The sequence below is a fragment of the Suricata suricatta genome, chromosome 17 (genome assembly GCF_006229205.1).
Source record: "Suricata suricatta isolate VVHF042 chromosome 17, meerkat_22Aug2017_6uvM2_HiC, whole genome shotgun sequence".
Classification (NCBI taxonomy): Eukaryota; Metazoa; Chordata; class Mammalia; order Carnivora; family Herpestidae; genus Suricata; species Suricata suricatta.
The window spans coordinates 21,384,801-21,411,116 of NC_043716.1; the positions used below are offsets into that span (position 1 = coordinate 21,384,801).

Sequence of the window (26,316 nt, forward strand, 5' to 3'; positions counted from 1 at the left end):
CCATTAACCACCATCATTCCTCGAGGGCCTGGGGAACACCAAGATTAAGGGATGAACAGAGGGCAAGGAGTGTCTGACTAAGTGCCTGAAGGAATAGCCATAGGGTTTGGAGTAAAACCAAGAAGGCCTGTCATAGAAGCCACAGCAAGGAGTTCCTGGAAGGGTCAATATGGTCAAGGGTACTGAGAAATCAGGCAAGACAAAGCCAATGGGGCCTTGGATTTAGCATGAAGCAGGTCACAGGTGACTTTAGCTACTGCAATTTTGGTGATGTCATAGGGGTCCAGTGTGTAGTGTAAGAAAAGGTCGGTGGGGAGGAACTGGAGCCAGGAGGGCTGTCTGGCTGGGGAGGGATGCAAGTGAGAGGCAGCAATGGTAGAGGGACAGGAGGGTTGGTAGCCGTCTGTTTTGCCAAACACCCATCTACCCAACCATTGTCTCCTGCAGGACTCATGACCTGTGGCCAACTAAGTAGGGGGCATATTGCAATCGATAACTTCTAAATAAGGACACATAGGTAGGCAGAGATCAAGAGCAGAAGAGCTGGGACACAAGCCAGGCCACCTATTTCCTCTCCCTTTTCAAGATGCTGATAAGATTGTATGCAAGAAGAGAATGGGCAAGAGGGTGTTGGGAGCTTAGTGCCATCTAGCTGCCTTATCACATCTGGACCTCTCCAATGAAGGTGGCAGAGGAAGGTAATGACAGATCCCTTTAATGAGCACCTAGCATATGCTGGGTGCTCAACATGTGCCATTTGACTGAATCACATCATATCTGGGTAGAAGTCTTTAGGGGAGATTTCTAGCTCCAGCTGGAAAGAGTGGGAAGGCTGGACCTCAGATCAGCAGAAGGAATACTACCTATTTTCCACATCTGCCCCTTCTCCCCAGTCCCTTCTCTGCCATGTGAGATCTGGCTGGCTGGCAGTGGCTCTGGTCTTTGACTCTGCTGCAGGGGAGTTGGGGGCATGACCTGAAGGTGATGTGTCACTTGGAGCATGCTTGTGGGAAGTGAAGTACATGCTTCTGGCTCATTTGGGAAATGTCCTGACATTGAGAACTTTGGAACAATAAAACCATGATGATGTGATTTTGGAAGGTCTACACCTTCTACACCTTCTACACCAGGGTAGAGGAGACCCAGAGGGGGCTAGAGGAGATTCCAGGGGGTAAACCAACAGATACCCATGCAACAGGCACCAGAAACATGGCCAGAAGGCTGATGGGGACAGGGCAGCCTTCATGGCATGCTTTCCGTGCAGTCCCTGCTGTTGCCATCTTGACATGCCTAGTTTTTGAACAAGGATCCCTTATTTTACACTTGACCCTGCAAATGAAGTGACCCTATGCTGGCCAGAGACACAGGTAGTGGGACACACAGACTCCAGACTTTGGCTAGGTCTGGCAAACAGCAGCCCTGGCTTCAGATGCTCCCCCTGTGAACTTGGCTCCTGAAATTCATCCACCTCTGACAAAGCTCCAAGAGCCAGCGGTGGTTGAGGAAAAGGAGTTTAGAACCACCTCTTCAGAGAAGCCATGAAGGTGCCTCACACAAAGCAAGCAAGGAGGGAGGAAACAGAGGGTTCTTCAAAACCATGATAGATGAGCTGGGCTTTGTGCTTGAGGCCTTTGCACATGGGTCCGTATTAACCTCCTAAGACAGAGCACAGTGAACCTGGCATCAGAGATGATGACTCAGAGCTTCAAGATGAGTAGAATTGACCAGGTGCTAGTAAATTGCAACTTGGATTAGAATGCAGGTGTCTGGACCCCATATCCAATGCTCTTTCCACTACAGTAGAGCATTGGGTTGGTAACCAGGAGACCTGGATGTCTGAACTCTGCTAGCTAGCACATCCAAGGCACGGCTCCCATTCTGAGGGCTGAGGAGTCTAAGCTCAGTGCACAACCTGTAGTCGGTTCAGCTCACTCAGGAGTCCAGGGAGTTGGGTGCAGTGATGACAGCATCCCTGGGGGAGGGCCAGCTCTGAGCTGAGCCCTGGGCCCAGGCTGGAAGGACACAGACAAAAGCGTATCTTTGCCTAGGCTGGCTTGGGCTCATAGGGCTCTGGGCACAGGATGTACTGGGAATTGGGTGGTGGGCCGTGGTGGGGCTTGGGCTGTCCACCTACCATGGCCGAAAAAAGAAAGTCTCCCCAGGGGGCTTTCCCGGCAGTTTATGGGTGTGTCACCTGAATCGTGAGTGGCCTTGTCGGTTTTGCTGGGCATACTATAGAGTCACATTGATGCCACTTCCTGCCCTTGTTCTTCTGCTCTGCAAGCTCAAAATGCTGGGGCATTTTTTCCACCATTCCCTGCAAAGTTGGCACCGTGTCCTGGCCTCCAGGTGGGCAGCGGGATTTCCAGCATTTTAGGGGCCTTGGTCATGCCCACCTTCTCTCTTTGGCCACAGTACAGCTCTTTGAATGGGAGCACAAGGCCAGACAGAAAATCACAGAGGAAGAGTCTGACCTGGCATTTAAGAGGTGGGGCTGTCTTTGGGGCTCTGTCACTGGGTCCCCATGTGACAACTCACTTTTCTTAGCAAGGTCTACAGATCCTCATCCATAATGTGAGATGATCCACCCTGATTCTTCCCAGGGCCTCTTCTTGCTCTATGGGGCTTGAGGCCCAGAGAGAGAAGGACAAAAGGGCTAGCGTTCCCCTGGGTGCCAGGCTGCCTGTGGTACACACCTGACCTACGCCAAGTCCTTGAAACCTCATGTGGACTTTGCATGGTGGAGATTTCTGATTGAGGACCAAACAGCCCAGGAAACACAAAACTGAGTCTACAACACATTCAGGATCCAAAGCAAGGTCATGCCTGCCAGGCTTCTTTGAGCTTCTGACTTCTGGGTGTTTTTTAAGTTCCAAATGAAGCATGTTAAATGTAGCCCATGGCTCATAGAGTTGGAGGGGGAGTATCTTAAATGTCACAGGGGCTAGCATTAGCCCTATGAGGCTCTGCTGTCCTTGACCTTCATCAGAATACAGACACTAGATCCTCACCAGAAGTCCCCCTCAGCATAACGGGCCTGATCCAAAGACCAGTTCCCCTGGGGATGTTTGAGGGGGCTGCCTGCGGGATGGGCAGGAGTCCACCTAAACTTGGAGACTCGGAGAGTCATTAAATGCCAAACCAGAGCGGGTCTCAGTGGCCATCCAGACCAGCGGCTTTGGATGGGGTGCAGTGGTGGGGCTGGATTACCTGGGGAGGCGCTTCAAGATCCTCCAATTGCCCGGGATTCAGAATACACCCCTCCTTTCCAAGCATGTGTCTTTTGAAAAAAGCTTTCCAAATGACCCTATTATGAATCCCATTTCTGGGGAAAGAGTCCTTGATTTAGGCCAGCATTCTCACTTTTTAGATGAAGAAACCGAGGCCAAGAGAAAGGCAGTGACCCACCCAAGGTCCCATAGAAAATGAGCAGCAGAGCCCAGAGACCTCATATCCTGATGGTCACACTGAACCTCCTCACCTGTCACCCCTTCTGGGCTCGTTCAAACTCCAGGCCTCCTGCCTTTTTCTGCCCATTCTTTTCCTTGGTTTCTAACAAAAGCCTTGGGTCCAAACCACAAATCTGACTTTCTCCTGCCAATAGAGTCAAGTCCCGAGGCCCAAGTCTCATAAAGAGGACCTTGCGGAACCTGCCCCTGTAGTCCTGCTGGCTCCCCTCCCAGACATTCCCTGCAGCCTACATGGCTTTCCCCCCACGCTAGAAACACCAGCCTACGCACTGGCTACCCAACGCTTTGAAGCAATTGTTCATTTTTCCTTAAGAAATATGTCACGTTTATTTTCATACAAGCCTATTACAGATATCATTATTATCCTGATTTAGAGTGAGGCTCAAGGTTGAGCAACTGAAAGACATCAGTCACATCAGCAGGTGCACAGAGGAGCTGGAGCTGGAATCTGCGCGTCTCCCCAGAGCTCGCTGCGTGCATCCTGTCCACCCCCGGCCAGCAGACTCTGCCCTAATCCTGCCCACTCCCGTTGAAATGCCACAGGGCACCCCAGCCGGACTGGGAGTGCACAGCCTGTGGTCTGAACAAGACGAAGTCGTAGCCGATCTGTCTGCTTACTGGTTTCCATGTCTGTTTCCCTCTCTAGGCTCTAGTTCTCGCAGTCAGATCTCCTCCCAAACCTGACAGGCTGCACAGGGGCTGACAGAGTTGGTCCTCGGAAGATGTCTGTCAAACGAATGAATGAATGAACACATAAGGGACTGAGATCTGGCACCAAGGAACGGTGCCCAGCAATACACCCAGAAACTGCAAACAGCCTCATGCGTATCCATGTGCGTGAGGCAGGAGAGAGCAGTACAGCGTGGTACAAACAGGCACGGCATTGGGGCCAGAGCTCCCCATCCTCACTCTGTCACTTGCTCAACCTGTAGGACTTCTATAAGGCCCAGGGCCTCCATTTCTCATTGGTGGCCAGGGTGGATGACAGGGAGAAGACATTTCCTTCCTCCTTCAGCAAACAGTCACTGCACACAGCGCCCTGAGTTGGGCCCTGGGGTATGAAAGGTAGTCCACAGCGGAGGAATCCCTGGCCCCTGGGAGCTTCCAGACAAGGCAGGTGTGTGGACCGCCAGGCAGTTACGAAAGTGCGAGTCACCTGCCATGAGGAGTGAGGCTGGCTCACCCAGTGAGCTCAGGTAGGGCAGCTGCTGGCAGTGACCCAGATGAAGACGGAGCAGGTGGCCAGGGCAGAAGGGCGATGAACTCCTGGCGCGTGTGCCGAACAGTGACAATGCCGTGTAGCTGGCGCTCTGTCGGCCACACCAGGCAGGACTTTGTAAGCCGAGCCAAGACATCTGTACTTCACCCCGGCACCTCTTGTCAGCTCAGGAGCTCAGCGGCTGTGGCTGCAGGATGAAAAGCTGGCCACCGCCCCCGCTGTGACATTCTTCTGGCCCACTAGGCTCACCTGTTGCGATGAGAGCAGTTCAAGGTCTCCTTCACCTTGTCACTGAGAACAACATCAGACAGTCCCCTTTAAAAGAACGAAAGTGCTGGACGTTAGCGAGCAATAGGGCATGAGGGAACCTAGGCAGAGTGTAAGAGGCACTGGAAAATACCAGACAAGACTGTGAATTCCAAGGCGTTTGGGTGCTGGGGGGATCTTGCTGTGGGCTGGCCTTGTGCTTGCTGGTGTAGGGCTGGGGCCGGAGGGGACTCTGTGCTCCCAGGGGCCACCGCAGCAAGCTTGCCTGGGTGTCAGGCAGCACTGATTAGAAGGCAGAGACCAGGGGGCAGCCCTGGGTGGGGAGGTGGCGGTATTGCCGGGATTATGGGATGCATCGCAGACGGTCTAAGATTGAGGGTTGAGGAAAGAAGTGCGGTCTCACTGAGAGCATCTGTCACTGTGTGTCAGGTCCCATGGGAAGGAGTTGCACCTATGATGCAACTCACAGGACACTGTGTCTCTTTAGGAGCATTTACCACAACTTATCACAATTCTCCACACCTGCTTCCCTGGGTGAGGCTCCCCAGGGGGCTCAGAGCCGGTGTCTGTCTTGGGCTCCCGCCCCATGTCCCCAGGACCTAGCAGATGGTAGCTGCCTCACAATGATTATGAATGATTCAGCTTTCTTTTCTTTTCCTCTCTCCTCCCTCCCCCCTCCTTTGTTTCCCTCCCTTCCTTTCTCTCTCCCTTTTTCCAAGACCAGGTGAGAAATCTCATTTATTCCTTCAAATGGCACAAAGTTGGTTAAGGTGCTTTGGGAGATGGTCTTCAAAACAATGGAGGGAGCTTGTACCAGCCCAGCTGGCAGTGGGGGTCATAATGATGGAATGAAGGCTCAGAAGTGTTAAGTTACTTGCCCAAGGCCACACAGCGAATAAGAGGTAGGGCTGAGATCTGACCCAGTTATCTTAGAATCCAAGGCATGCTTACTCCCTGAGTGCAGGAATGAAGAAGACTTGGTCCCCGAGGTAGACAAAGCTGGGTCAGTATTTCTACAGCTGCAATGGCAGCAAACGAGTCCTCCCCCGTGGGTTTCTGTGTCCTGGTTGAAATAGATCAGGTAGAGATGTAATTGAAGAGCAAGCAGGCAGGGCCAGGGTACAGTCCACTCAAGGTCACTCTTGGACACCCCTGATGGAAATAAACTTGAGAGAGATCCACCCTGGCTAAGCTCTGTCTGGTCTCTAACCATCCCCAGTCAATGGGCACCTATTTCCTAAAAGATAACTAGTACGGAAACATTTCTGCAGGCACTTGCTGGTTTTCAAACTTCTGATGAAGAAAAAGGTTCCATCCGGCTCTGAATAGCTGGCCTGGTGTTTGTGCGGAGCGTTTCCCATCTATCAGTCTATCCTACGCCACGGTGCCCCATCTCGGACAAGTGCAAACCTGTTTGATGAGTTATGACTTGGCTCTCACCTTTGTGCAGCAGAAGATGCCACACTGGGATGGGGATGGTGCCCACGTGGAGCCCTAGGCATCTATGCCATGGGAGCCTCCAGTCAGTTCCTCCCAGTGCTGAGGGGAAGGGGAGGGAATGATTAAGTCTTTCTGTTCCTCTTTTCCCACCCTGGGCTCCCCGTGGCCACGGTGAGGGGCAGGAGGGAAAGTTTCCATCTCCTTCCTGAGTGGGCCAAGCAGCATGCTGCGGGGGAAGAGGGAGAAATTTTCTGGGTGGCCAGGTAGCCTCTCTCTGAGCCCCAGATGAATGTGAGAGCCCCAGGATGACATGGTTACATTCAGCATCATTATCTCCCTCCTCTCCCAGGACTCTGCTAAAATGATGGGAGAGGAATGCAAAAGCATCAGTCTGTGAGGACAAAGAGAATAAGAGAGCAGCAACAGTGGGTTAGTAATTTGCTCTTCAAGTGCATTTTGCGGGCCAGGCAGTCGCTGGCAGGATGAAGCAGGAATTGATAGAGCAGAGCAGCCATTAGCTGTGGTCCTTGCTGGAAACGTGTTCTCAGAGGTGGCCACGCGTGGCGCTCAGCTGACCAGATGGCCTCGGTGTCTGCTGTCCCATCTCTGCAACAAATTCTCAATATGACCTTGGGCAAGTCTGTTTCCTTTTTCTGAGGCTCCTACTGGAGCCATATGGACACGTGATTTTTCTGGTGTCTGAATTTCCTGGAGTGGTTTTTTTTCCTTCAACATGTAGAGGGCCTAAGTTTTTATTCTGATTCTGAAATTTGTATTTTTTTCATTTTTAAACATTTATTTATTTTTGAGAGACAGAGAAGGATAAAGCATGAATAAGGGAGGGGCAGAGAGAGAGAGAGAGAGAGAGAGAAAGGGAGACACAGAATCTGAAGCAGGCTCCAGGCTCCGACCATCAGCACAGAGCCCGATGTGGGGCTCGAACTCACAAAGTGCAGGATCATGACGCTTAACCGACTGAGCCACCCAGACGCTCTCCCAGGAAGCTTTAAAAGGGTCTGCTGCAGGTGGTCTTTGAGGGCCCATTCAATTCCAACATGCTGGGACTCCCACCCAGGTGTCAGGTTGGAGAATACACTGGGCTGATCTGGAGGACTCCCAGGGATACAAGACCTTCAGGGGGGTGATCCAGGAGGCCTTGAAGGCCCAGTGCCCCTATGCTGGGGATGGCAGAGGCTCTATATGGGGACACTGGCATTTGAAAAGGGTAGAAAACTCACTGAGGGAGATGTGAGGAGGGTCCTCCAGGTACAGTCACAGTAGGAGCAAATCCTAGCAGTGGGGAAGCTTGTGGCACGATGGGGAATTACAGACATTCAAACATGGAAACACTGCATGAGGAGCCATGAACGTCCAGGGGAGCACCTGTGCTTCATCCAAATGACAATGGGGAGCTATGCCGATCTCTGAGCTGGTGAGTGCATGATCAAAGTAGATCAGCCTCACCAACCCTCTGCAGTTATATAATTCATGTTGGCCTCATGGTTTTAATATACGGGTTCAGCCCAGATACCTTTTCTGGAGCACCTACTTCATACTGTCTCCGCTAAGCACTGCTCATATGTCTCCATGACCTGGAGGCTCTGTGGTTGTAGAACTGCCTCTCTCTCCTGCTACTTCCACTCTCCTTACCCCACACCCTAGCTCTATCTGCCATCCCTGAATGAGTGTGCTCCCGCATGCCTCCCCGTCCTTACTCAAGCCCCTTCCTCTGGTGGCATGCCCTTCCCCACTTCAGCCCTTCTGAGCAGCCTTTCAGATTGCTCCTGGGCAGCTCCTGGTCCTCCCTGTCCCCCTCCAGATGGCACATCTACTGGTGACCTCACGCAGTGTGGCTTTTACTTGTTAATCTGTGAGTGAGGACAGCAAAGTCAGGGTCAGGCACCACCTCTTAGTGGTAGCTGTATTTCCTGGGGCTCACTGAGGATCTAGGGTAGAGCAAGCTATTGAGAAGTGTAGAGTGATTGAAAGAATAGCAATGGCAGTGATCTGGGCCCGGCTCGTGACAGAGCAAATTTAACTCTTATTGCACACCCTTGGGACGCGGGTCACTATCTCCACCTTACAGTGCCTATGTGACTTGGGATATGTGAGTTTGTGCAACTTCTCTTCTGCGGAATGGGGATTAAACACAGCTATGCCTCAGCCCTGGTCCTCCTCTCTACCATGTCCTGGGCCCGCCGCTCCAGCCTGGGACGGAAAGACGTGGGGTCAGAGAAGCCACAAACAAGCAACTTCCTTTCCCTCACCTCTCTCCACTTCCCACTCAGTCAGGACAGCTCCTACTCATTTTCTCAAGATCTTTATCTGCTCCCGCACTCGGAGAAGTTTCCCCATACCTCGCACACTACCCAGGAGAGGAGGGGAAAGGAGTGTTCCATGCGGTCACTGGGCGTGAGTAACCATCTCCCCTCCCTGTGACTTCCCCACCTCTGCACCAGGGCCGGGAAACCCCACTCAGGTCATCTAATAAAAGCCCTGGGCCCCGCAGCATGGACCAGGGAAGAGCCCTTAGCTTCACTAGACACATCGAGACCACTGCAAGGAGGTCGGAGCCAGACTGCCTAGGATGAAGCTCGTCACTGTGGCCCTGGTGTGCCTGCTGCTGGCTGGGATGTGGATGCACGAGGCAGACAGCAGAAGCAGTGAGTGTGGTTGGAGTCACTGCGCTCCTCCTTGGGGAGGGTGCTCTGGGCTTGTGGGCAGAGCTTGCCCTGAACTCAAGGCCTCTGTCTCCCCTCCTCCTGGAAGAACTCTTCCTGAAGAGGGTGAATGGAGGACTTGGATGGGGTAGGGACAAGGGGCCAGTGGGAGAAGGTGTTCAGGCCAGCACCACAGCTGAGCTGCTAGCTGCCGCCGAAGCAGGCCCTGCCTCATCCAGGGAGCTCTGAGGCTATTTAGACCAAGCCAGGAGGCCGGAGGCCCAGAGGAGAGACTGGGTCCTGCCTCTACCGGGTACCAGATAACAGGCAGAGCATGAAGTCAGGACCAAGACTGGAAAAGTCGGTTAGTCACTGTTGGGCAGGTGTTAGCCCAGTGAGTCAGGCAAGTCACTTTACCTCTCAAACTCTGTTGGCAAAATGTGATTGATAATGCCTGCCCTTGGGGCTCTGGAAAGAAGACTGGTCTAATTCCAGGCACATGAAAAATGCTGTGTAGACAATAAAGCTAGGAGGAAGGAGCCAGGATTGGAAAGCGAGTCTCTTGGGGGTGAGGGTGGGAGAAACTATGTGAAGTGGCTGGGTGGAGGTTGGAGCCTGGACAGAGCTGAGGGCCTGGGTACAGGGCATTCTAGAGAGGGGGTGGGAAGCTTCTCAGTTCCTGAAGGCTCTTCCTTGGTCATCTCCTCAGTTTGAACTCGTTGAGCCCTTCCTAGTCCTGCCCCAAAGCTACAGACCACAGTTGTCCTGTGTGCACCAGACTCACTAGGCCCCCAGAGTGTGGTGGCCCGAACCCTTGAACCCAAGTATTGGGCTAGAACCATGCATTCATGGTGGGATGTCAGAACTGGAAGCTCTTTAAAAATCAGTCCAAAAAGTCCTATTTGACAGATGGGAAGTCTGGGGCCCAGATGGGGACTCATCTTGGTCAAGGCCATAACCTGGATTGTGGGGAGCTGAGATCTGACCTCAGTGTCCTGACCCGCTGCCTAAATACGGAACTAGGTGACTTATCAGAGAGCGCTGCACTGGTCTGGATGTAGTCCCCAAGCTTGGGCCTGTCACAAAAGATTTTTCATTGGTTGGTTGGTTGGTTTTTAACCACTTGGATAAAAGGAACAAAGTCCAGGTTAAGAAATAGAGGCAAACCACATTTGTGTTTTTCTTCTAGTGCACGTTTCGTCCTCCAACTGTTGCTTCAGGTTCGTGAAGAGAAAGATTTCCTCGCAGAAAATCCAGTGTTACAAATACACCAGCTCCACGTGCTCCCACAGTGGTCTAATGTGAGTGATCCTACCCTGGTCAATTCCTAAATCAGCCCACCTGAAATTAGAATCACAGAAGCTAGATGGCGATGTTCCACCAGATTCAGGTTTCTGAACGTGGCGCGAGGCCTCCAAGGTCTGAGTGTGCAGAGCCCAGCATGGGCACGAGGGGGAGTGCCGCGCTTCTTAGCAGGTGCCGGGAAGGACACAGTGCTCCCGCAGTGACTTGTGTTTCTTGGAACTCCAAGACACCAAGTATTATATCCTAATATTTTATGTCCAGAAGAAGTGACTGCTTAAAATCTCTAGGAATTACTGTGTAGTGGGAAAAGTGAAGGGGTCACAATTAGTTCTTGCCTCAGGATTTGCCAACCTATGATCTTGGTTGACCTTGGGCAGGTAATTCTTCTGCACCTCATTATCTGGGTACTCCTCTGCACTCCTTATCTGTGAAATGGATAATAGTTGCATCAGAGGTCATTAGACATTTAGATGGAGGTAGCTTATCCTTGCCATTCGGTATCTATAAGGCATTCATGTATACGATCTTGGCTAACCCTTTTGGTACACACATTTTCATTATTATGAACAGTGAAGTTCAGGGAAGTAGAGAGATTTGCCTGAGTTCACCCAGATAATTAAAGTTAGAATTAGGCTATAGTTGGGTTGGACAATAGCCAAGTTAAAGAGGTGGGCAGGTCAGAAAAGAAACACACACACACACACACACACACACACACACACACTGAATCTAAAGCAATGACTGAGGGTTCAGATGAATACAGACATATGAACAGATGGATCAAGGGCCCTCATAGATAGTCCAGGAGGGAAATTTCCATACTGGCCAATCCTCAGAGTGTCTGCAGCCTTACTCTGCCGTAATACAACAAATCACACTCTCCAGAAAAGGGAGAAACTCAGTTGAATAAGCTCTTCCTGAGGCTTGGGTGTCCTTCCCCATGTACAAGCCACAGATCTTATGCCATGACTTCATTTTACAGGCCCAAAGAGGGAAGCTTAGGGGTACCCAGCACCAATGAAGGGGAGCAGGGACTTGTGTCCCACACCCAGGGGGCAACTCAGGTGATTCAGCTCCTCCTTTGCTCTTTTCCCACAGACTCAAGCTGAAGGGAGGCAGAGAGACCTGTGTCTTGTCACAAGAATCATGGGTTAAGCAATCTTTAAAACCCGTGAAAATGTGCCTGCTGCAGTAAACGCGAGCAGATGTCTTTCCATCCTCGACTCTGAAAACCACGTGGATTCACTTGTCCCCTGCCTAAGCCCCCAACCCTACACCAGTCCTTCTGCCCAGCTTTGTAAGATTGTAGAGGGTTGACTCCGTCTCAATAAGCTATGTTGTTGCACTTTATATATTTAAATGCCAGGATCTCAATTCCTGCCTCCCTGGGCTTCTCGGATTCCACCGGAATTTCAGGGTGTGAACTTGATTGTCACTGAGAAGCTGGGGCCAGGGGCCAGGTGGGTGGGGATGGGGAAGGCATGTTGGAACCAGAAGAATTGACTTCTCATCAACAACAGCCAATAAACGACTTACACATTTCAGCTGACTGTCTTTGTCTTGGGGCAGAGGGACCATTAATTCAGGGCAGTGACATAGATTCTCTGCTTTCAGGTTTGGCCACAGGGGAAGGCATGGTGAAGCAGAAAATGGGAACTCAGGGTTGGGGCTCCCAAAGTCACAGTTGCCCTAGCTGGAGGGGATCTTGTGAGGTCATCTGCCTGTAAGATGTTGCTAGACCCATTCTATAGATGAGGTGACTGAGGGTTGGAGAGGGACAGAGACAGACCTGAGGATACAGAGCAAGTCAGGGTCAGGTCTGGTATTAGAGCCCAGGGCTCCTGCCTCTCAGGCCAGAACTCTCTCCTGTGTCCCAGATGGCAAGTGACAGCCTGACACAGCATGGGATGCAGACACATATGGGGAGCGGCGGCCCTGTCCCTCTCAAAAGGGGGTAATCACAAGCCCTGACTGGAGTGATGTGAAACTCCAGGTAGAACAGCAAGGGAGGGAGGTGGCTTCTGGGTCTCAGGATTGCCTCCCTTAAAGGAGTGGCTTTAGGGGAGAAGTTCTCCTGTCCTGTGCAAAAAGAGGCTTCTCTCCTTTCCCCAGCAGCACAGTGTCTGGCGCATTCTTCTTCAACTGGCTCTTCCCTTCTGTCCCCACGATCACCCTGCTTCCTCCCATCCCTCTTACAAAGACCACTGCAGGGCGGCAAGCTGCTCCCAGCTCTCCTTTGCCAACTCCGGCCGCCCAGGGTCATAGGCCACTCCCCCCTGGCATGCCTCTGCCCTCTCAAAGGCTCCAAGGCATTCAGGTCCTCCCTCCTGCCTTCTGGACCCACTCCAAACTCAGCATGTTGATATTCCAATTCTTCTACAACCACACCTCAACCTTCCTTTCTCAAGGACTCTACCTTTTCCTTCCAGGAACCAGAACTCTAACAGTATGTGGGTGTTCCGTCCAGCCTCTCTCCTTTCCTTTCCATCCTGTGCCTCCTCTAGAAGAATCTTTGCTGTGACTGTGCTCTGGCATCCTTCAGTGTTGCTACTAACTAGGACCAGGTCATCTCGTTTTCCCCTGGAGGTCAGGGGCACGTAGTGTCTGTATCACTCTGGGGACCGCTTGGACCGGGGAGGTATGGTGGCAGAGAGACCAGTTAGAAGCTGATGTTGGGGCCAGAGTAATTGTTCTAGAACATGCTGGGCTGCTGACCCAAGCCCTGGGCGACACTGAGATGAACCCAGGTCAGCCAGCCACCAACCTCTCTGTGAAGGCCTCCCCATGGCTGCATTTCTTCAGGGCCCTCTGTCAGTCACCTGTGCCTGGGAGCGCCCCCTACTGGTTGGAAATTACCCTTCCCCAAGAAAACACCACTATGAGATTTTACACAAAATATATTTTCTGCAACAAGCCCACAATCTTACAAATTGCATTCTCCTTTCTGCAATAACAGTGTTAGCCACACCTCACATTTGCAAGGTCCCCCTTCCCCACATTGCAGTAGCCCATGATTTGGAGGCGCATACAATGGCAGGAGACCGATTACTTGCAGCTTACAGGTCAGGGAAGTGGGGCTTACGACAGGAAGCAGCTGGCTCAAGGGCTTGCTTTAAAAAAATCACCAACATTAAAAATAGCCCCCAAACCAGCAACAATTCAAAATAACATTAAATATTACTTAAGACCTAGTACTTTTTTTTTTTTTTTTGCATTACAATACAGAAAGCACTCTATTTGAAAATTACAGTAAAATTAGTCCAGGGTATAGCTGGGCAGACTGGAGGAGAATAAATAGCTTCTCACACTCTGGCTTGGTCTTAGTGTATCTGGAAGAGTTCAAGGCTTCGGGGCACGAGATTTTTGATCCAGCTGTTTCATATACTCCTGGACCCATTTCTCCTTCGGGTCAGCACAGACCTCCTTGGCCAGTTTCGTCCTGAAGCTGTGGATGAAAGAGGCCTGCATAGTTAGGTCCAGAGAGGACTCAGTGGACTCTGAAACCTGCGTGGATCCTCCCTGGGGCAGGAGGAAGCATTGATGTGGAAAGAAGGGGACCCTGAAAGTAGTTGTTGTTCTTGGAGGCCCTAGAGAAGCTGGCCTGGCATCAGGCAAGGTGACTGTGAGATTGTGAGCTAGCAGCGCCCATTCAGGCATCGGGGGTGGAGGGGTGGGGGTGGGCCAGCCCTCTCTGGGCCTGTTTTCAATGTAATCATAGTCTGGTAAAATCGTATCCCCTGAGTATGAGATCCCAGACTGGTCTAATGCCCGTGTTCTGGGGTGGAACTTCAGGTGTGGGGATGTGGGAAGGGGGTGGGGTGGGGTCAGGGAACAGGTTTTTCTACCTACATGACAGCTCTCTGAGGACAGTGGCTGCTGGTGATTCGATAGCTCGTCAGCTTTGGCAAGGGGACCTTCTTATTGTTAAATGTGAAACAGCAAGTGAACAGGGCACTGAATGCATCTAGAGATAAAGTCGCAAAGAAAAAGCCATTTAGGAGGTGATAGGTGTTTCTCAGCTTGAATGCAGCTGAGAATTCCTTTGGGGAAAGGAAAGGAGAGAAGTAGAAATGGATATTATCCACCCCAGGTCCGGTGCTCCTGCCCGAGTCCCTGAGGTGGAGTGAGACCTGGACCATGTGGCTCAAGGTTTTCTCAGCTGCATGATGAGGACGTGTCATTGTGGACCTGGTTCTGGCTATGGTGCTCCATGGGCAGTTTGTGAAGATTAGTCAGAGTCAAAGAAAAGGCCCTGGATTTGGGGTGAGCAGCTTAGGTTTCATCCTGGCTCTGCAGTGCCCCAGGGGTGTACGAGTGGGAGGAGCCCTCTGTCCCCAACTTGGTCTTCAGCTTTCTGTCTTTAAAATTAGAAGTTAAAGTGAGGGTCTGAGGACTCCCAGTGTTCTGATAGGCTCAGAAGAGGGGCGTTTCAGCTTCGGACATCCTAAAAGGAGAGGGAAACAAAAAGAAGGAGAGAGGACAGGAAGGAGGGAGAGTTTACCGGGCTGGGCGAGCGCCTGGGTGCTGAAGGCGGCAGCTGTAACCAGCAGGCACAGAAGTGCTGTGGAGACCCTCATGTCTGCAGGGAGCTTGGATGTGAGAGCTGGAGCTGTCTGGGCTGGTCTCAGCCTCTCTGCAACGCTGGTGGCTCTGCCTGCCTTTTAGAGGAAGCATAGAGGAAGCAGAGAGGGTAGGGGCTGCCAGAGGGATGTTTGCCTGGGCCGAGTCATGGTCAAGTTGAGATGCAGGGCGCTCCTGAATCTGCTGAGCTGGAGGTTGGCTACCAGCGTTTTCCAGGAATTTCAAGAAGGAAGCTGTGGCTGCAGCAGGGCAGGCACTGTTTCCTTCCAGCTGCCCAGGCCGCAGAGAGGAAGCAGGAGCACAGACTGTGGTACGACGCTCCCTAGTGAGCGATCCGAGGAGCTGGCCCACAGCCTTGCTTTCTTTTTTTTTTCTTTTTTTTTTCATAATATTTTATTGTCAAATTGTTTTCCATACAACACCCAGTGCTCTTTCCCCTCAAGTGCCCCAGCCTTGCTTTCTCTGCCATCAGAGAAAGACTGCTGTGGAAGGGTTCTGCACAGGTGATGCATTTAGTTCTGACAAGGTGTATACCATTATCATCCTGCTCATTCACAGGTGAAGATGCTGCGGTGCAGGCAGATGAACTTGCCCAAAGTCTCGTGGGAAGTGAGTGGCAGCGTTGGAAGAAAGAGCTGGTCTGTTTACATATAATCACTGCCATTTAGCTGCAGAAGTTTTTCTCCCAGCGGGTTTATGTGAAAGTCTCATCTTTGAGACCAATCAAGGCCACCTTCTGATTGATGACAAGCATTCCTCTTGTCACCTACTAGTGCCTGCTTCAGCCTCTGAGGCCCATAGGGATATGGTTTGAAGTCTACTGATTTGTCCAGGACCCCCGTTTCAAGGAAGGACTGTTGAGGTTCTAGAACCGTTGCTGGGAAAGAGGTTGCAGAGTAAAGGAATGCAGCCTCCTTACTTCTGTGCCTGGATCCCCTCTACAGCGAGCTTGTAGCTGAACTTGAGCTTGGGGTGAGCATCCCCGTGTGCACAGTGGGAGAGTGGCTGGGCTTGGAGTCCGGGAAAACACCTGCCAAGGTGCATGGCCTGAGCCTTCTGTTCCCTCATGCTCCTTCCTGGCTCCCAGACCTTGCTTACTGTTTGGACCTGTTCTCCCCTAGGCTTTCTATTCTTGTGGGTCTTTGCACTCTAGCAAAACAAGTGCAGTGAGGCCAAAAGTATGGAAACAGAGAGCTAAGATTAGTGAAATAGAAAATCGTATATACTAGGAAAGATTGATGGAGCTCAAAGTCAGTTCTTTGACAAACCTAAAATGAAGCTAATGCTCTCTTGAGACTCACCATGAAAAAATACAAAAAAGGGGCACCTGGGTGGCTCAGTTGGTTGAGTGCCTAACTCTTGATTTTGGCTCAGATCATTATCCCAGGGTCATTGGATCAAGCCCAAGTCTGCTATAGATTCTCTCTCTCTCTCTCTTTCTCTCTGCCCTTCTCTCTCTCCCCCACCCTCTAAAAGATACATGCAAAAAGTCACAGATACCCTGTAGCAGGAATAAAAGAAGACGTGTCACCCTGGAGCCTATAGATTCCAGAAGAAAAATTGGACCCTTCTGCCAAAAATTTTGATTTGGATGAAATGGATGATTGCCTAAAAAGTATAACTTACCAGACTGCCCAAAAAGAGAGTAATTCCTGAAAAAATGGAATCAGTCATTGAAAATTCTCCCACAAAACATCCTCTAGTTCCAAGGGCTTACGTAGCTAATTCCTTCAAGTATACCGGCAATCCCAATCTTTCCCAATTTTGTTCCAGAGAATATCAAAAATAGTGTGCACTCCAACTCATGTTATTAAATTTTTTTAATGTTTACATACTTTTGAGAGAGAGAGCATGTGGGAGAGGGACAGAGAGAGAGATAGACACCGAATCTAAAGCAGGATCCAGGCTCTGAACTATCAGCACAGAGTCCGACCTAGGGCTAGAACCCAAAAGCTGTGAGATCATGACCTGAGCCAAAGCCAGATGCTTAACTGACTGAACCACTCCAGCGCCCCCACTCCAACTCATGCTGTGGGTCTTACATAACTTTGACACAAAAATTTGTCAAGAACCACACGAGGGAGGAAACCTGCCCCCTCTGGACACAGATTCCATTCTGGTCCATCCTCTTCTCTGACCTGGGAAGCCAACCTGTGTGGATCACAAGAGTGGGACTTCAGATCTGCCAGCTGAGGGCGGGGCTTGGGCACTCTGGAGTCCAGCTGGGCATGGGAGAGGGAGTAGAGTAAGGTGAGGTGCTGCTGCTCTCTCTGCTGCTGCTTCTGGGCCTCAGCCTGGATGCAGTCCTCAACCAGTGGCTTTCACTTCTCTCCAGGGGCTGGAGGGGGGAAGTGGCACACATACCCTGTCCTTTCCTCCTTGGGTCAAGGGGCTGTACCCTGTTACTAGCCTCAGAGTACTAAAGCACCCCTGTGGTTTCTCCACCCTCAGCCCACATCTTGCTAAATAGCCTCTATTAATCCATCTTCCAGATTATTTAAGTGTTATCTATTCCTTACTAGGACCCTGACTGGCAAAGATTTGGATTCAGTACCAGAAGTGCTTCCTGGAAATGGTCCTTCCACATGGGATTCTGGGATTGGGTTGCTCATATATTTTAGGAGCACCATCAAAGCATCTGTTGGCATCATGATTGCTTCCATCATCATGGGTAGTTGTGTGGCAGACTGTGTTTCAATGAGCCCCGCAGGTGATTCTGGTGTGCACCCAAGTTTGAGAACCATGGAGTTATAGCACATGTCACAGCCATCTCTGATCTCTAGTGAAGCCCCCAGAGAGCCTTGGCAAAGGAAGCATTCCTGGGCGTTTCCTGGGAGCAAATAGATCCCTTTCCACAGATCCACTTCTCTGAGCCTTTGGACTCCTTCTTAACATCGTAGGAAAGTCCCAGCTTTACAGATTAATTAACTGCAGCCTTCTTTGTAAGACTAGACACTAATCAGCCAGTCTAGCTGAGCATTAACATCACTTCCAGATACTTGCACGAACACGTTACGTCCTGAATTTTTGGCAAGTATGCCTAAGTCGATGAATTGGACCGAATGAGTCTTTGTGTTATTCTGCCATTAGTGATCACTCCTATACATGCACCTCGAACTTTCCTCCAGACTGAGTGGGTGAAAGGACATCCAAACCCTCCTGGCTTTAAGGCCTCCTGTCTGTCCTTCCCTCTGCTTCAGGACATGGTATCTCATAAGAAAGTGGGTTTAGGAGCAGGGATCTGAGTCAGACAGTCATGGCTTCAAGTCCTATATCCCCCATTTACTGGTTATGTGATTTGGAGTAAATTGCTTACCTCGCTGAGCCTCTAAGAAGAAATTGAGGGTTTGTTACTACCTCATTTTGCTGTCAGAGTTGAATAAGATAATGCATGGGAAGTGCTCATCAGAGAACCCCCGTTTCTAACCAGTGACCAAGGATGGCCATGCCTCTGGCCTGGGGCCCGTGCTGGAGGAACTCTGCTGGGATACATCTGAGTATGGACCTCGGTGGGAGAAGTGGGGTCTGGAATGGCACAGGCTGGACAGTGCTGCTTATGGAGCAGCAGAGACAAGGTGGGCACAGTTACCCCCAAGGAGCCCCAGGGCTGCAGTGGTAATCAGTGTTTTTGCCAGCAGGGATCTGTGACAGTACTTATGAGATCCCTAGCCATGAAATGGTTAGGGTACTTGCTAAGGGACTGCTTGACTTTAGGCAGAAAATTCTAAACATCATTGGCAGAAACCTAATACAAGTCTCTGTATTTGTGGGACTTGAATTCAGTGATTCATAGCCTCTTGCCCAGTTATCAGATCTGAGCCAGTTCATAGAGCTGAAATCTTCAGACCAGGAAGACCAGGCTTTTGCTGCAGGTGAAATACAAGAAAGTTGATTGAATTTGAGTTTCATATAAATAATGAGTAATTTTTAGTATAACTATGCCATTGGCAATATTGTTGCTAAATCCAGAAACTCCTAGGTCTATACTGTAAATCTTTGCTAAGCCTTCCCCAGAAGAGCCCACTGCCATATAATCAGGGTAAGGTTACTCTGCACTAGGGAAAGAAATACTGAGACCTTCTGGGATTATTTGATGATGGCTCTAAATGGACAGTATTCTCTGGAGAGCTGAAAGTCCACCCAGGCCCCCTGGTCAGAGTGGCAGCTTACAAAGACTCCATGCCAGTCACTCAATTATGTTTAGAGCAGAAGTTCAGCTAGCTCTTTTCTAGTTCAGTGATCTTTATACAATATAAGTCTCCCAGAACTTAGAATCCTGTAATTTTAGAACCATTTTGTTGTGTAGAGTCTTAGTATCAAGCCTCCTGCAAGCAGTGTCCAGAAGCCCTGGGAAATCTCAGTGCCCTGCCATCTTAGATCAGAACATACTGGAATTGGCTTCACTATGTCATGTTGTGATTTTCAGAGGTTTACCCATTGAAGTCTATTCTTATGGAATAACTTATTGGGAAGCCTTGATCTGTCACAGCTTAAAGCTACAGCTGCTCAGGGCACTACCCTGTACTTCCTCTTCTCGCTATCCATCTCATTTTACTCTTCAAAGCTGTAAAGAATATTGATATACTACAATCTTTCCATGTTACAGAACAGATAGTTGACTGCTGGAATTGCTAGTGAAAAGGGAGTGAGCCAGCACTCGCCGGCACTCTTTGCCCCCCAGGCTGGTCTCTCCAGAGAAAGGCAAGCCTGCAGAGGAAGAGAATACCACTCTTATGGCACCAGAGGAGGGAAGTCCCTCCATCACCCCCTGAACAGTGCAAAACTGCTTCCTTCCTCCTTCCTTCACACCACCTTCTCTCCTATCTGCACATTCACTTATAATATCCTATCCACCTGCAACATTATTCTTTCCACTCAGCCCCCAACAGGAATCATGTGAGGCCAGCTGAAAGCTTCCAGCTGATACAGATTCCATAGGGGACCAAACCTTGCTCTGAAATGGATGGTTTAAGAAAGTTTTCTTAAATGGAAAACAGGACAAACCATAGAGGAACATTTTGATAAATGGACCGTCTAAAAATCAAGAAGTTGTTTTCATCAAAGGGGATCTTTAAGAGAGTAGAAAGGAAAACCATAGATTATAAGAGGATCTTTCAATTCACATAACTGATGAAAGATTCCTATTCAGAATACAGAAGATACTGTACAGAAGATACAAATTCATAATAAAAAGGCCAATCTACAAATGGACAAAATCTAAATCTAAGCATTTCCAAAAATGAACTAATGGCATGGCCTGAGGTTCATGAAAGAAGACATCCAACAAATATTTGAATAGATGCTCAACCTCAGTAGTCATGAATACAATGAAAATTCAAACCTCAACTATGCAGATTATGGGAAATTATACTCATAATCAGAATGGCTAACTTAAAAAGAATTGACAGAAAGTGTTGCAATACCAAATGTGGAACAACTCTAGCCCTCATACATTGCTGGTAGGAGTGGGTGTAACTTGGCACAATAGTTTTGGAAAATATTTGGCAGTATTTGAAATTTGGTGGTTTTGAAGTTTGAAGTTTGGTGGTTGAGCATATATTCAACATACACATATCCTATGATCTCTGTGTGTATTTCCACCAATCACCAATCATCTATTTATCTATTATCTACAATCTACCTCTGTATCTATCTATCTATCTATCTATCTATCTATCTATCTATCTATCTATCATGTGTCATCTACCTGTAAATCCTAAAGTTTGCACTAATATCTCCAATTTCAGGCCAACACAACATGCATTTTTTCCTAGTTGTCTGACATTCCTGTATTTTGTCTATGGAAATTTCTCCAACAGTAAGTGACTTGACTTCTATTATCTTCATATATTTGCTTATTTGCTACAGTAACTTCTCCAACAGTAAATGACTTGACTTCTGTTATCAATACATTTGTTTATTTGCTACATCCCTCTGTATGTCAACATTCCCCTAGTTAGGTAGCTAATTTAATTCCAATCTTGTTGGTGACTTGTGGGTCACCTTCTTGGACTCAGTCCTATCAAATATGCTGGTCAAGTTCACGGTCTTGCCCCACCCTGGTCCCAAGAGCACACTGGGCAAGTCCCTGATTCTGGTCCTAGCCTCAGCCCTGGTGCACACACCAGCCAAATGCCCAGCTAAATGCCTGGCCCTGAGCCAGTGAATTCGTCTGTTGAGATCCAGGCATTGACCAAAGGAAAGGAGAACAAATATTGACTGTATGAAGCCATGACTCAATAAGACAGAGCCCAAGATGAGGACCTGTGTACAGATAGTTCATTTGGAAGTGATCCCAGGGATCAGGACTGAGCAGGCGGCAGATATGCAGAAAGAGGAGAAGCCAACACAAGTATGTGTAATCCAGGTCAGCATCACGGGCAGTGGGGACTGATTCCCCTGGAACTACTTGAGAGGCTCCCAGAATCCACCACTGGAAAAAAAGGTGGCAGGAATGTGTGAACATCTTCCTTCACCCTTCATTGGCAGTAGGTTGTCACTCTGTGTTCCCTCCACCACACTTCTGAGCCTTGGGCAAATATGTAGGCTGAACCAAATCCTGACCTGAGAAGGCACCCAAAGAGGAGCCTGTGGACAGAAAGCACGAAGTGAGGAGGACACTGGAAGCAGATGTTGAGAGACTGAAGTGAATCACAGCCTGAGGCAAGCTGTGACCTGAGGGTGAATTCAGAGGTGTGTCCAAGAGGATGGTCATCAGCTTCAAGTGATCTCCCCAGTCTTCACTCCTAGTTGACAAGGGAGTAAACTTGGTTCACAGATATTAACCAATCAATATACAGATGTGGATTTTCAAAGCACTAATATTCAAGTTAGGCCAAGTAAAACATCAATAACTTAAATGAGATAACACATTACTTATGTGTTTATGTTTGATGTTGTGAACAAAGTTTGTTGTGAGTTTAAATATAACAACACAATCCTGGAGTGCAGCTAGCTGGGCAAAGCTTGGGGGAAACAAATGAATTGTGTCTGGATTGTGGCCTGGGTGTCATTTTAGGCCCTGTCTTCATGCCTTGGAAATTGGGATTTGTGGTCCGGCTTCTTCATGAAACCCTGGCCCCAGACCTCATCAGTCAGTTTGTCCTTGAGGCTTTAGAAGAGAGGTTAGAATGGATGGGACCCTTGTAGCCAGAAGTCTCCTCTTACCCAGCTGTTATTCAGCTGCCTTATTGCCCCTGGGGCTTGGCTGTGCTACCTTGGACTTTAGTGGAAAGCTTGTGTTCAGACAGGTGATATATCTGATTTGCAATAGGCTGGGCTCCTGGTTGGCTGAATGATTTTTTTAAACATATATATTAATGTTTATTTATTTTTTAGAGAGAGAAAGAGACAGACAGACAGAGCATGAGTGGGGAAGGGGCAGAGAGAGGCAGGGAGACACAGAATCTGAAGCAAGTTCCAGGCTCTGAGCTGTCAGCACAGAGCTTGACACAAGAGTTGAACTCATGAACTGCAAGATCATGACCTGAACTGAAGTCAGATGCTTAACCAACTGAGCCTCTCGTGTGCCCCTGGCTCAATGGTTTTAATCCTGGGTGCTTTACTTCCCCACTCTATCCTAGCTAACTGACATGCCCAAGATTCCAAGAGACCTGGAGGGGGCTTGTGAGGTCATCTGCCAGGTCCCCTCAGCACAATCTCCAATTTCATATGGAGAGAGAGAGAGAGAGAGAGAGAGAGAGAGAGAGAGAGATCAACTTGTCTTAAGTGACATAGAGTTAGGGTCAGTTCTGGGACCAGATCCCAAGTGCCATGCTCCAAGTGTACTGAGACTGTGGTATCTCTCCACATGATCACCAATTACAGCTGCTTGCAGAGCTGTGTCTGCAGAACAATAGTCCTATCTCCCTCAGGGAGGGGTCTGGTCTTCATGCCTTACTATGGTGGGCCTCATGTCTGAAAACAGAGCCAGCTATGCTCACGAAGAACAAGAGAATTTTGACCTTAAGAGACTGTTAAGGAAAGGAAGTCCCATGCCTTCAAACAGATGCTTGCAAGTTTTGGGGATAACTTCGTTCTGTGTCTTAAGGGCACCAGCTCTCTCTAAATAGTTGCCTTGTGAGATTGTAAGAGAAGGTCTTTGTCCCGGGTCAAATGCTTTCCCTCTCCAACATTTAAAACATACCACTCCATCTTGCCCATTCTACCTAATGTCACCCCCACTACCAGCCTGCTTCACCTCCCCTGCACTATTACAGTGTTCTGCCCTCAGGCCCTCCCTCCTTTACACCACCCCATACCCAGATACCAGGTCATTCTTTCTCGTGCACTCCTTGGAATGTGACACTTTCCTTCTCTCCTATTTCAAAACTTGTAGTGCATCTTGTTTTTCCAAAGTCCATCCAGATGGGATTTCCCCCTCCATCCACTCTCTTCCTCCCCCTCTTGTACCAGCTCTGAAGAACTTTTTCATTTCTCTTTGCATGCCATTTTTCAAGACCAATCCTCTTGAAGATTCTTTAATGAAAAGCCTTAAAAGGGCTTCTAGGTTATAGACATCTTGTTTCCTCTAGTTTCACTACTTAGACAATAGCCTGGGTTTGAAGATTAATTAGTTGGGTAAAACTTGGGGTTAGGGAGAAAGTTTGAAGCAAGAGAGAGACCAGACAAAGGGAGGTGTGGCAGGAAAAGAAATGTGCAGGTGATGTTAGAGACTGGAGTCAAAGGCTGGAACACTCTGAACCTAAATACCTCTCAGAGGATGGCCCCCCAACCCTAAATTGCCAGGCATTGCTGCCATTTTCTGCCTCCCAGCTAAGTGTTACCCTATGAAATAAGACCAAGTAGTTTAGGGGCACTTGGGTGGCTTTGTCTGTTGAGTGTCCGACTTTGGCTCAGGTCATGATCTCACAGTTCATGAGTTTGAGCCCCACATCAGGCTCTGTGTGGACAGCTCAGAGCCTGGAACCTGCTTCAGATCTGTCTATCCCTCTCTCTCTCTCTGCTCCTCCCCTGCTTGTGCTCTCTCTCTCTCTCTCTCTCTCTCTCTCTCTCTCTCTTTCTCTGTCTCTCTCTCAAAAATAAATAAATACTTTAAAAGGCCAAGTTTAAAGTCATATACTTTTTCTTTGAAAATGCCATATAGTCATTAACATTAATTTCAACAACGTTACACAGCAGACATTTTGCGTACAGGAGAACCGACTTCCTAAGAATACAGAAGTATTTCACTCATGATGATCCATGGAAGGACCTGACAATACTACCGACATATTGGAGGGAGAACAATGACCTCCTGCCATGAACTTGACTGAGTTCACAGGAAAGAAAACATGCCATCAGATTTTATACTTTACATTTACTAGGATTTATAGCAGATAAAGTCAAAACATCAATAACTTAAATATAATTAAATAATACATAAGAAATGTGCTTTAAATTATTATACAAAGTGCCTCTTGTTGAGATTGTAATAAAATAATATCACTCTGGTCTTTATGAGGGTTGGGGGAAATAAATAAGATTTTCCTTAGGCTCTGTCTCTCTAGCCCAGGTGTAAACATTCAAGCCTTCTGGGTTTGGGACTTCTGGTCCAGACGCTTCATGAGATCCTGGACCCACTTCAGCTTGGGGTCAGCACAGAGCTCCTTGGATGTTTTGGTCTTGAAGCTGTTGGGGGGGAGAGAAGGCAGTTAGATGGAGCACCTCGAGGATTTTGTCCAGGAATGTGGCCTGTCGGACCCTAAGCTTGAACAGTTTTTCTCTCTGAGTGAGGGGACTGGATGGGGACAGGTGGGAGGGGAAGGATGGGAGGAAAAGGCCTCAAAAGGAAACTGTGCTCTCGTCCCAGGGGAAGCACTTAGGCTCCTGGCTGAAAGAACTTGGATGATCTGGCCATGTTCCTGGAAGGTAAGCCTGGCCAGAGAATGGATTCCCTCCTGTGAGCTCAGTTTCTCCATGGGGTTAACATTCCTTTGGATTAGAGGGTATATTTATCTGACTTGTTTGGGCATGCCTCCCGATCTCCTTCCCTTGTATGTAACTCAGAACTTTTGGTGGAGGGTTCCAGGGCAGGGTCTACTCACATCACAGCTTCCTGGGGACACGGGCTGTTGGTGATCTTCGTATAGCTCTCCAGCCTCTGCATGGGGATCTTCCCTTTGACCACACCAAAGCAGCAGGTAACTGGGATGGAAACTGAACCTGAAAAACATTTGGCAAAGAATGATACAGTTATAATGCATCATAAGCATTTGCTAGGGCAGGTGGATAAGGTGGGAAGAGACAAAACAAACATACAACAAACAGTGGACACTCCCAAGCCCCGTCCCTTAATTTACATCCCACAGATGAAATGGTGCCCAGGAGTCAGTTTCCTCTTTGGAACTATGGGACCCTTCACTGTTGACTTGGAATGGAGAAATCTCAAGTGATAAGACTAATCCTGTAGTGCCATTAGGAAGATCCACTGTTCCAAAACATCCTGCACTAAAAAGATAAGTTCTAAGAACTTGCTTCCCAGCTTTCTGTCCCCATGGGCTCTAAAGCCAACCTGTGTCATATGCTGAGATGTCTCAGGTCGTTATTCTTCTTACATAGCCACTGGTACACTGACTGTAGTCCAAAATTTGAAACCCCAAGTACTAATTATTTTCCCCTCCACTACTTCCTGAAATGTCCTTCACATCCACAATGAAAAATGGTCTTTCCTTCTGTGCCACATCCCCAAACAATCTGAGGGTCATTGAGGTAGTGGCTGCATTTAGTGCCTCTTCTCCAGCTGGTGTCAGGAAGGACTATGGGGACTGGCCTCAGTGGCCCGGGCATCGGGTGGTGGTTCTGGCTGATCGTGCCATGACAGCTCTTCTTATCTCCTCCGTTGCTTTCACTTCTCCATCTCTGTAAGGTAGGGTATACAGCAAACACGGGGTGACTTATGCCGGGACGGCAGCCCCTAAAATAGTTAAAATGGCCCCTTGGGAAGAGAAGGCCTTCCCTGGCTGAGCAAGCACCTGCGGGCTGAAGGAGGCCACGGTGAGCAGCAGGCACAGAAGCGCTGCGGAGACCTTCATGGCAGAGGGGAGCACAGGAGCTTGGGTGTGAGAGATGGAAGTTCCTGGGTTGGTTTCAACCTCTCTGCTCCTCTGGCCACCCTGCCTGTATTTATACAGAGAGCAGAGAGCGTGGGCGGGGGCATGAAGTAAGACTTTGAATATGCTTAGTAGGCACAAGATCCTAAGGGTGATTTCCGAAAGCTGGAAAAAGGAAGCTGAACAGTTTCTATCATTCACTTAGACTGTGTGGAGCAGAGGGGGAAGAGTATATTGTAGTGCTAAGCGAAGTATAGGAAGTGACCTCACTGGAATGTTAAGAAAATGGAAATGGAAACGTTTGAAATGGAAAATGTTCTGTT

The 26,316-nt window shown here is 49.1% G+C and overlaps 3 protein-coding genes across 4 annotated transcripts; 1 reads left to right on the forward strand and 2 right to left on the reverse strand.

Moving 5' to 3' along the window:
• Positions 1–8,763: 8,763 nt before the first annotated feature.
• Positions 8,764–11,880, forward strand: CCL1 (C-C motif chemokine ligand 1). The gene is made up of 4 exons (XM_029929064.1): positions 8,764–8,808; positions 8,906–9,059; positions 10,246–10,357; positions 11,460–11,880. The coding sequence occupies exons 2-4, from the start codon at positions 8,984–8,986 to the stop codon at positions 11,554–11,556; spliced, it is 285 nt and encodes a 94-aa protein (XP_029784924.1). The 5' UTR covers positions 8,764–8,808; positions 8,906–8,983; the 3' UTR covers positions 11,557–11,880.
• A 1,360-nt stretch (positions 11,881–13,240) lies between these two features.
• Positions 13,241–15,052, reverse strand: LOC115282371 (C-C motif chemokine 13-like). The gene is made up of 3 exons (XM_029928362.1): positions 14,863–15,052; positions 14,211–14,325; positions 13,241–13,806 (listed from the first exon to the last, which is right to left on the reverse strand). Exons 1-3 carry the CDS (start codon positions 14,936–14,938, stop codon positions 13,701–13,703), a joined length of 297 nt encoding a protein of 98 aa, XP_029784222.1. The 5' UTR covers positions 14,939–15,052; the 3' UTR covers positions 13,241–13,700.
• Positions 15,053–24,003: 8,951 nt separating this feature from the next.
• LOC115282350 (C-C motif chemokine 8-like) lies at positions 24,004–26,023 on the reverse strand. Of its 2 annotated transcripts, XR_003904603.1 has the most exons (4): positions 25,916–26,023; positions 25,456–25,802; positions 24,989–25,106; positions 24,004–24,572 (listed from the first exon to the last, which is right to left on the reverse strand). XR_003904603.1 is itself a non-coding variant. In XM_029928333.1 (3 exons), exons 1-3 carry the CDS (start codon positions 25,973–25,975, stop codon positions 24,467–24,469), a joined length of 300 nt encoding a protein of 99 aa, XP_029784193.1. In that variant the 5' UTR covers positions 25,976–26,023; the 3' UTR covers positions 24,004–24,466. The 2 variants fall into 2 exon arrangements, 1 of the variants encoding a protein (XP_029784193.1); XM_029928333.1 differs by lacking the exon at positions 25,456–25,802 and having other exon boundaries at positions 24,989–25,109; positions 25,903–26,023.
• Between the last annotated feature and the right edge of the window lie 293 nt (positions 26,024–26,316).

What these genes read in the sequence shown, in the direction of transcription:
- CCL1 (XM_029929064.1), top strand. Translation starts at nt 8,984, where the DNA reads ATGAAGCTCGTCACTGTGGCCCTGGTGTGCCTGCTGCTGGCTGGGATG. An exon ending in CGAGGCAGACAGCAGAAGCA is followed by an intron (nt 9,060 to 10,245) that starts GTGAGTGTGGTT and finishes TTTTTCTTCTAG; the next exon opens with TGCACGTTTCGTCCTCCAAC. An exon ending in TGCTCCCACAGTGGTCTAAT is followed by an intron (nt 10,358 to 11,459) that starts GTGAGTGATCCT and finishes CTTTTCCCACAG; the next exon opens with ACTCAAGCTGAAGGGAGGCA.
- LOC115282371 (XM_029928362.1), bottom strand. Translation starts at nt 14,938, where the DNA reads ATGAGGGTCTCCACAGCACTTCTGTGCCTGCTGGTTACAGCTGCCGCC. An exon ending in CCAGGCGCTCGCCCAGCCCG is followed by an intron (nt 14,326 to 14,862) that starts GTAAACTCTCCC and finishes CTTTATCTCTAG; the next exon opens with ATGCATTCAGTGCCCTGTTC. An exon ending in TGTCCTCAGAGAGCTGTCAT is followed by an intron (nt 13,807 to 14,210) that starts GTAGGTAGAAAA and finishes TTTCATCCACAG; the next exon opens with CTTCAGGACGAAACTGGCCA.
- LOC115282350 (XM_029928333.1), bottom strand. Translation starts at nt 25,975, where the DNA reads ATGAAGGTCTCCGCAGCGCTTCTGTGCCTGCTGCTCACCGTGGCCTCC. An exon ending in CCCGCAGGTGCTTGCTCAGC is followed by an intron (nt 25,110 to 25,902) that starts CAGGGAAGGCCT and finishes CCAAATGTTTTT; the next exon opens with CAGGTTCAGTTTCCATCCCA. An exon ending in TGTCCCCAGGAAGCTGTGAT is followed by an intron (nt 24,573 to 24,988) that starts GTGAGTAGACCC and finishes CCCCCCCAACAG; the next exon opens with CTTCAAGACCAAAACATCCA.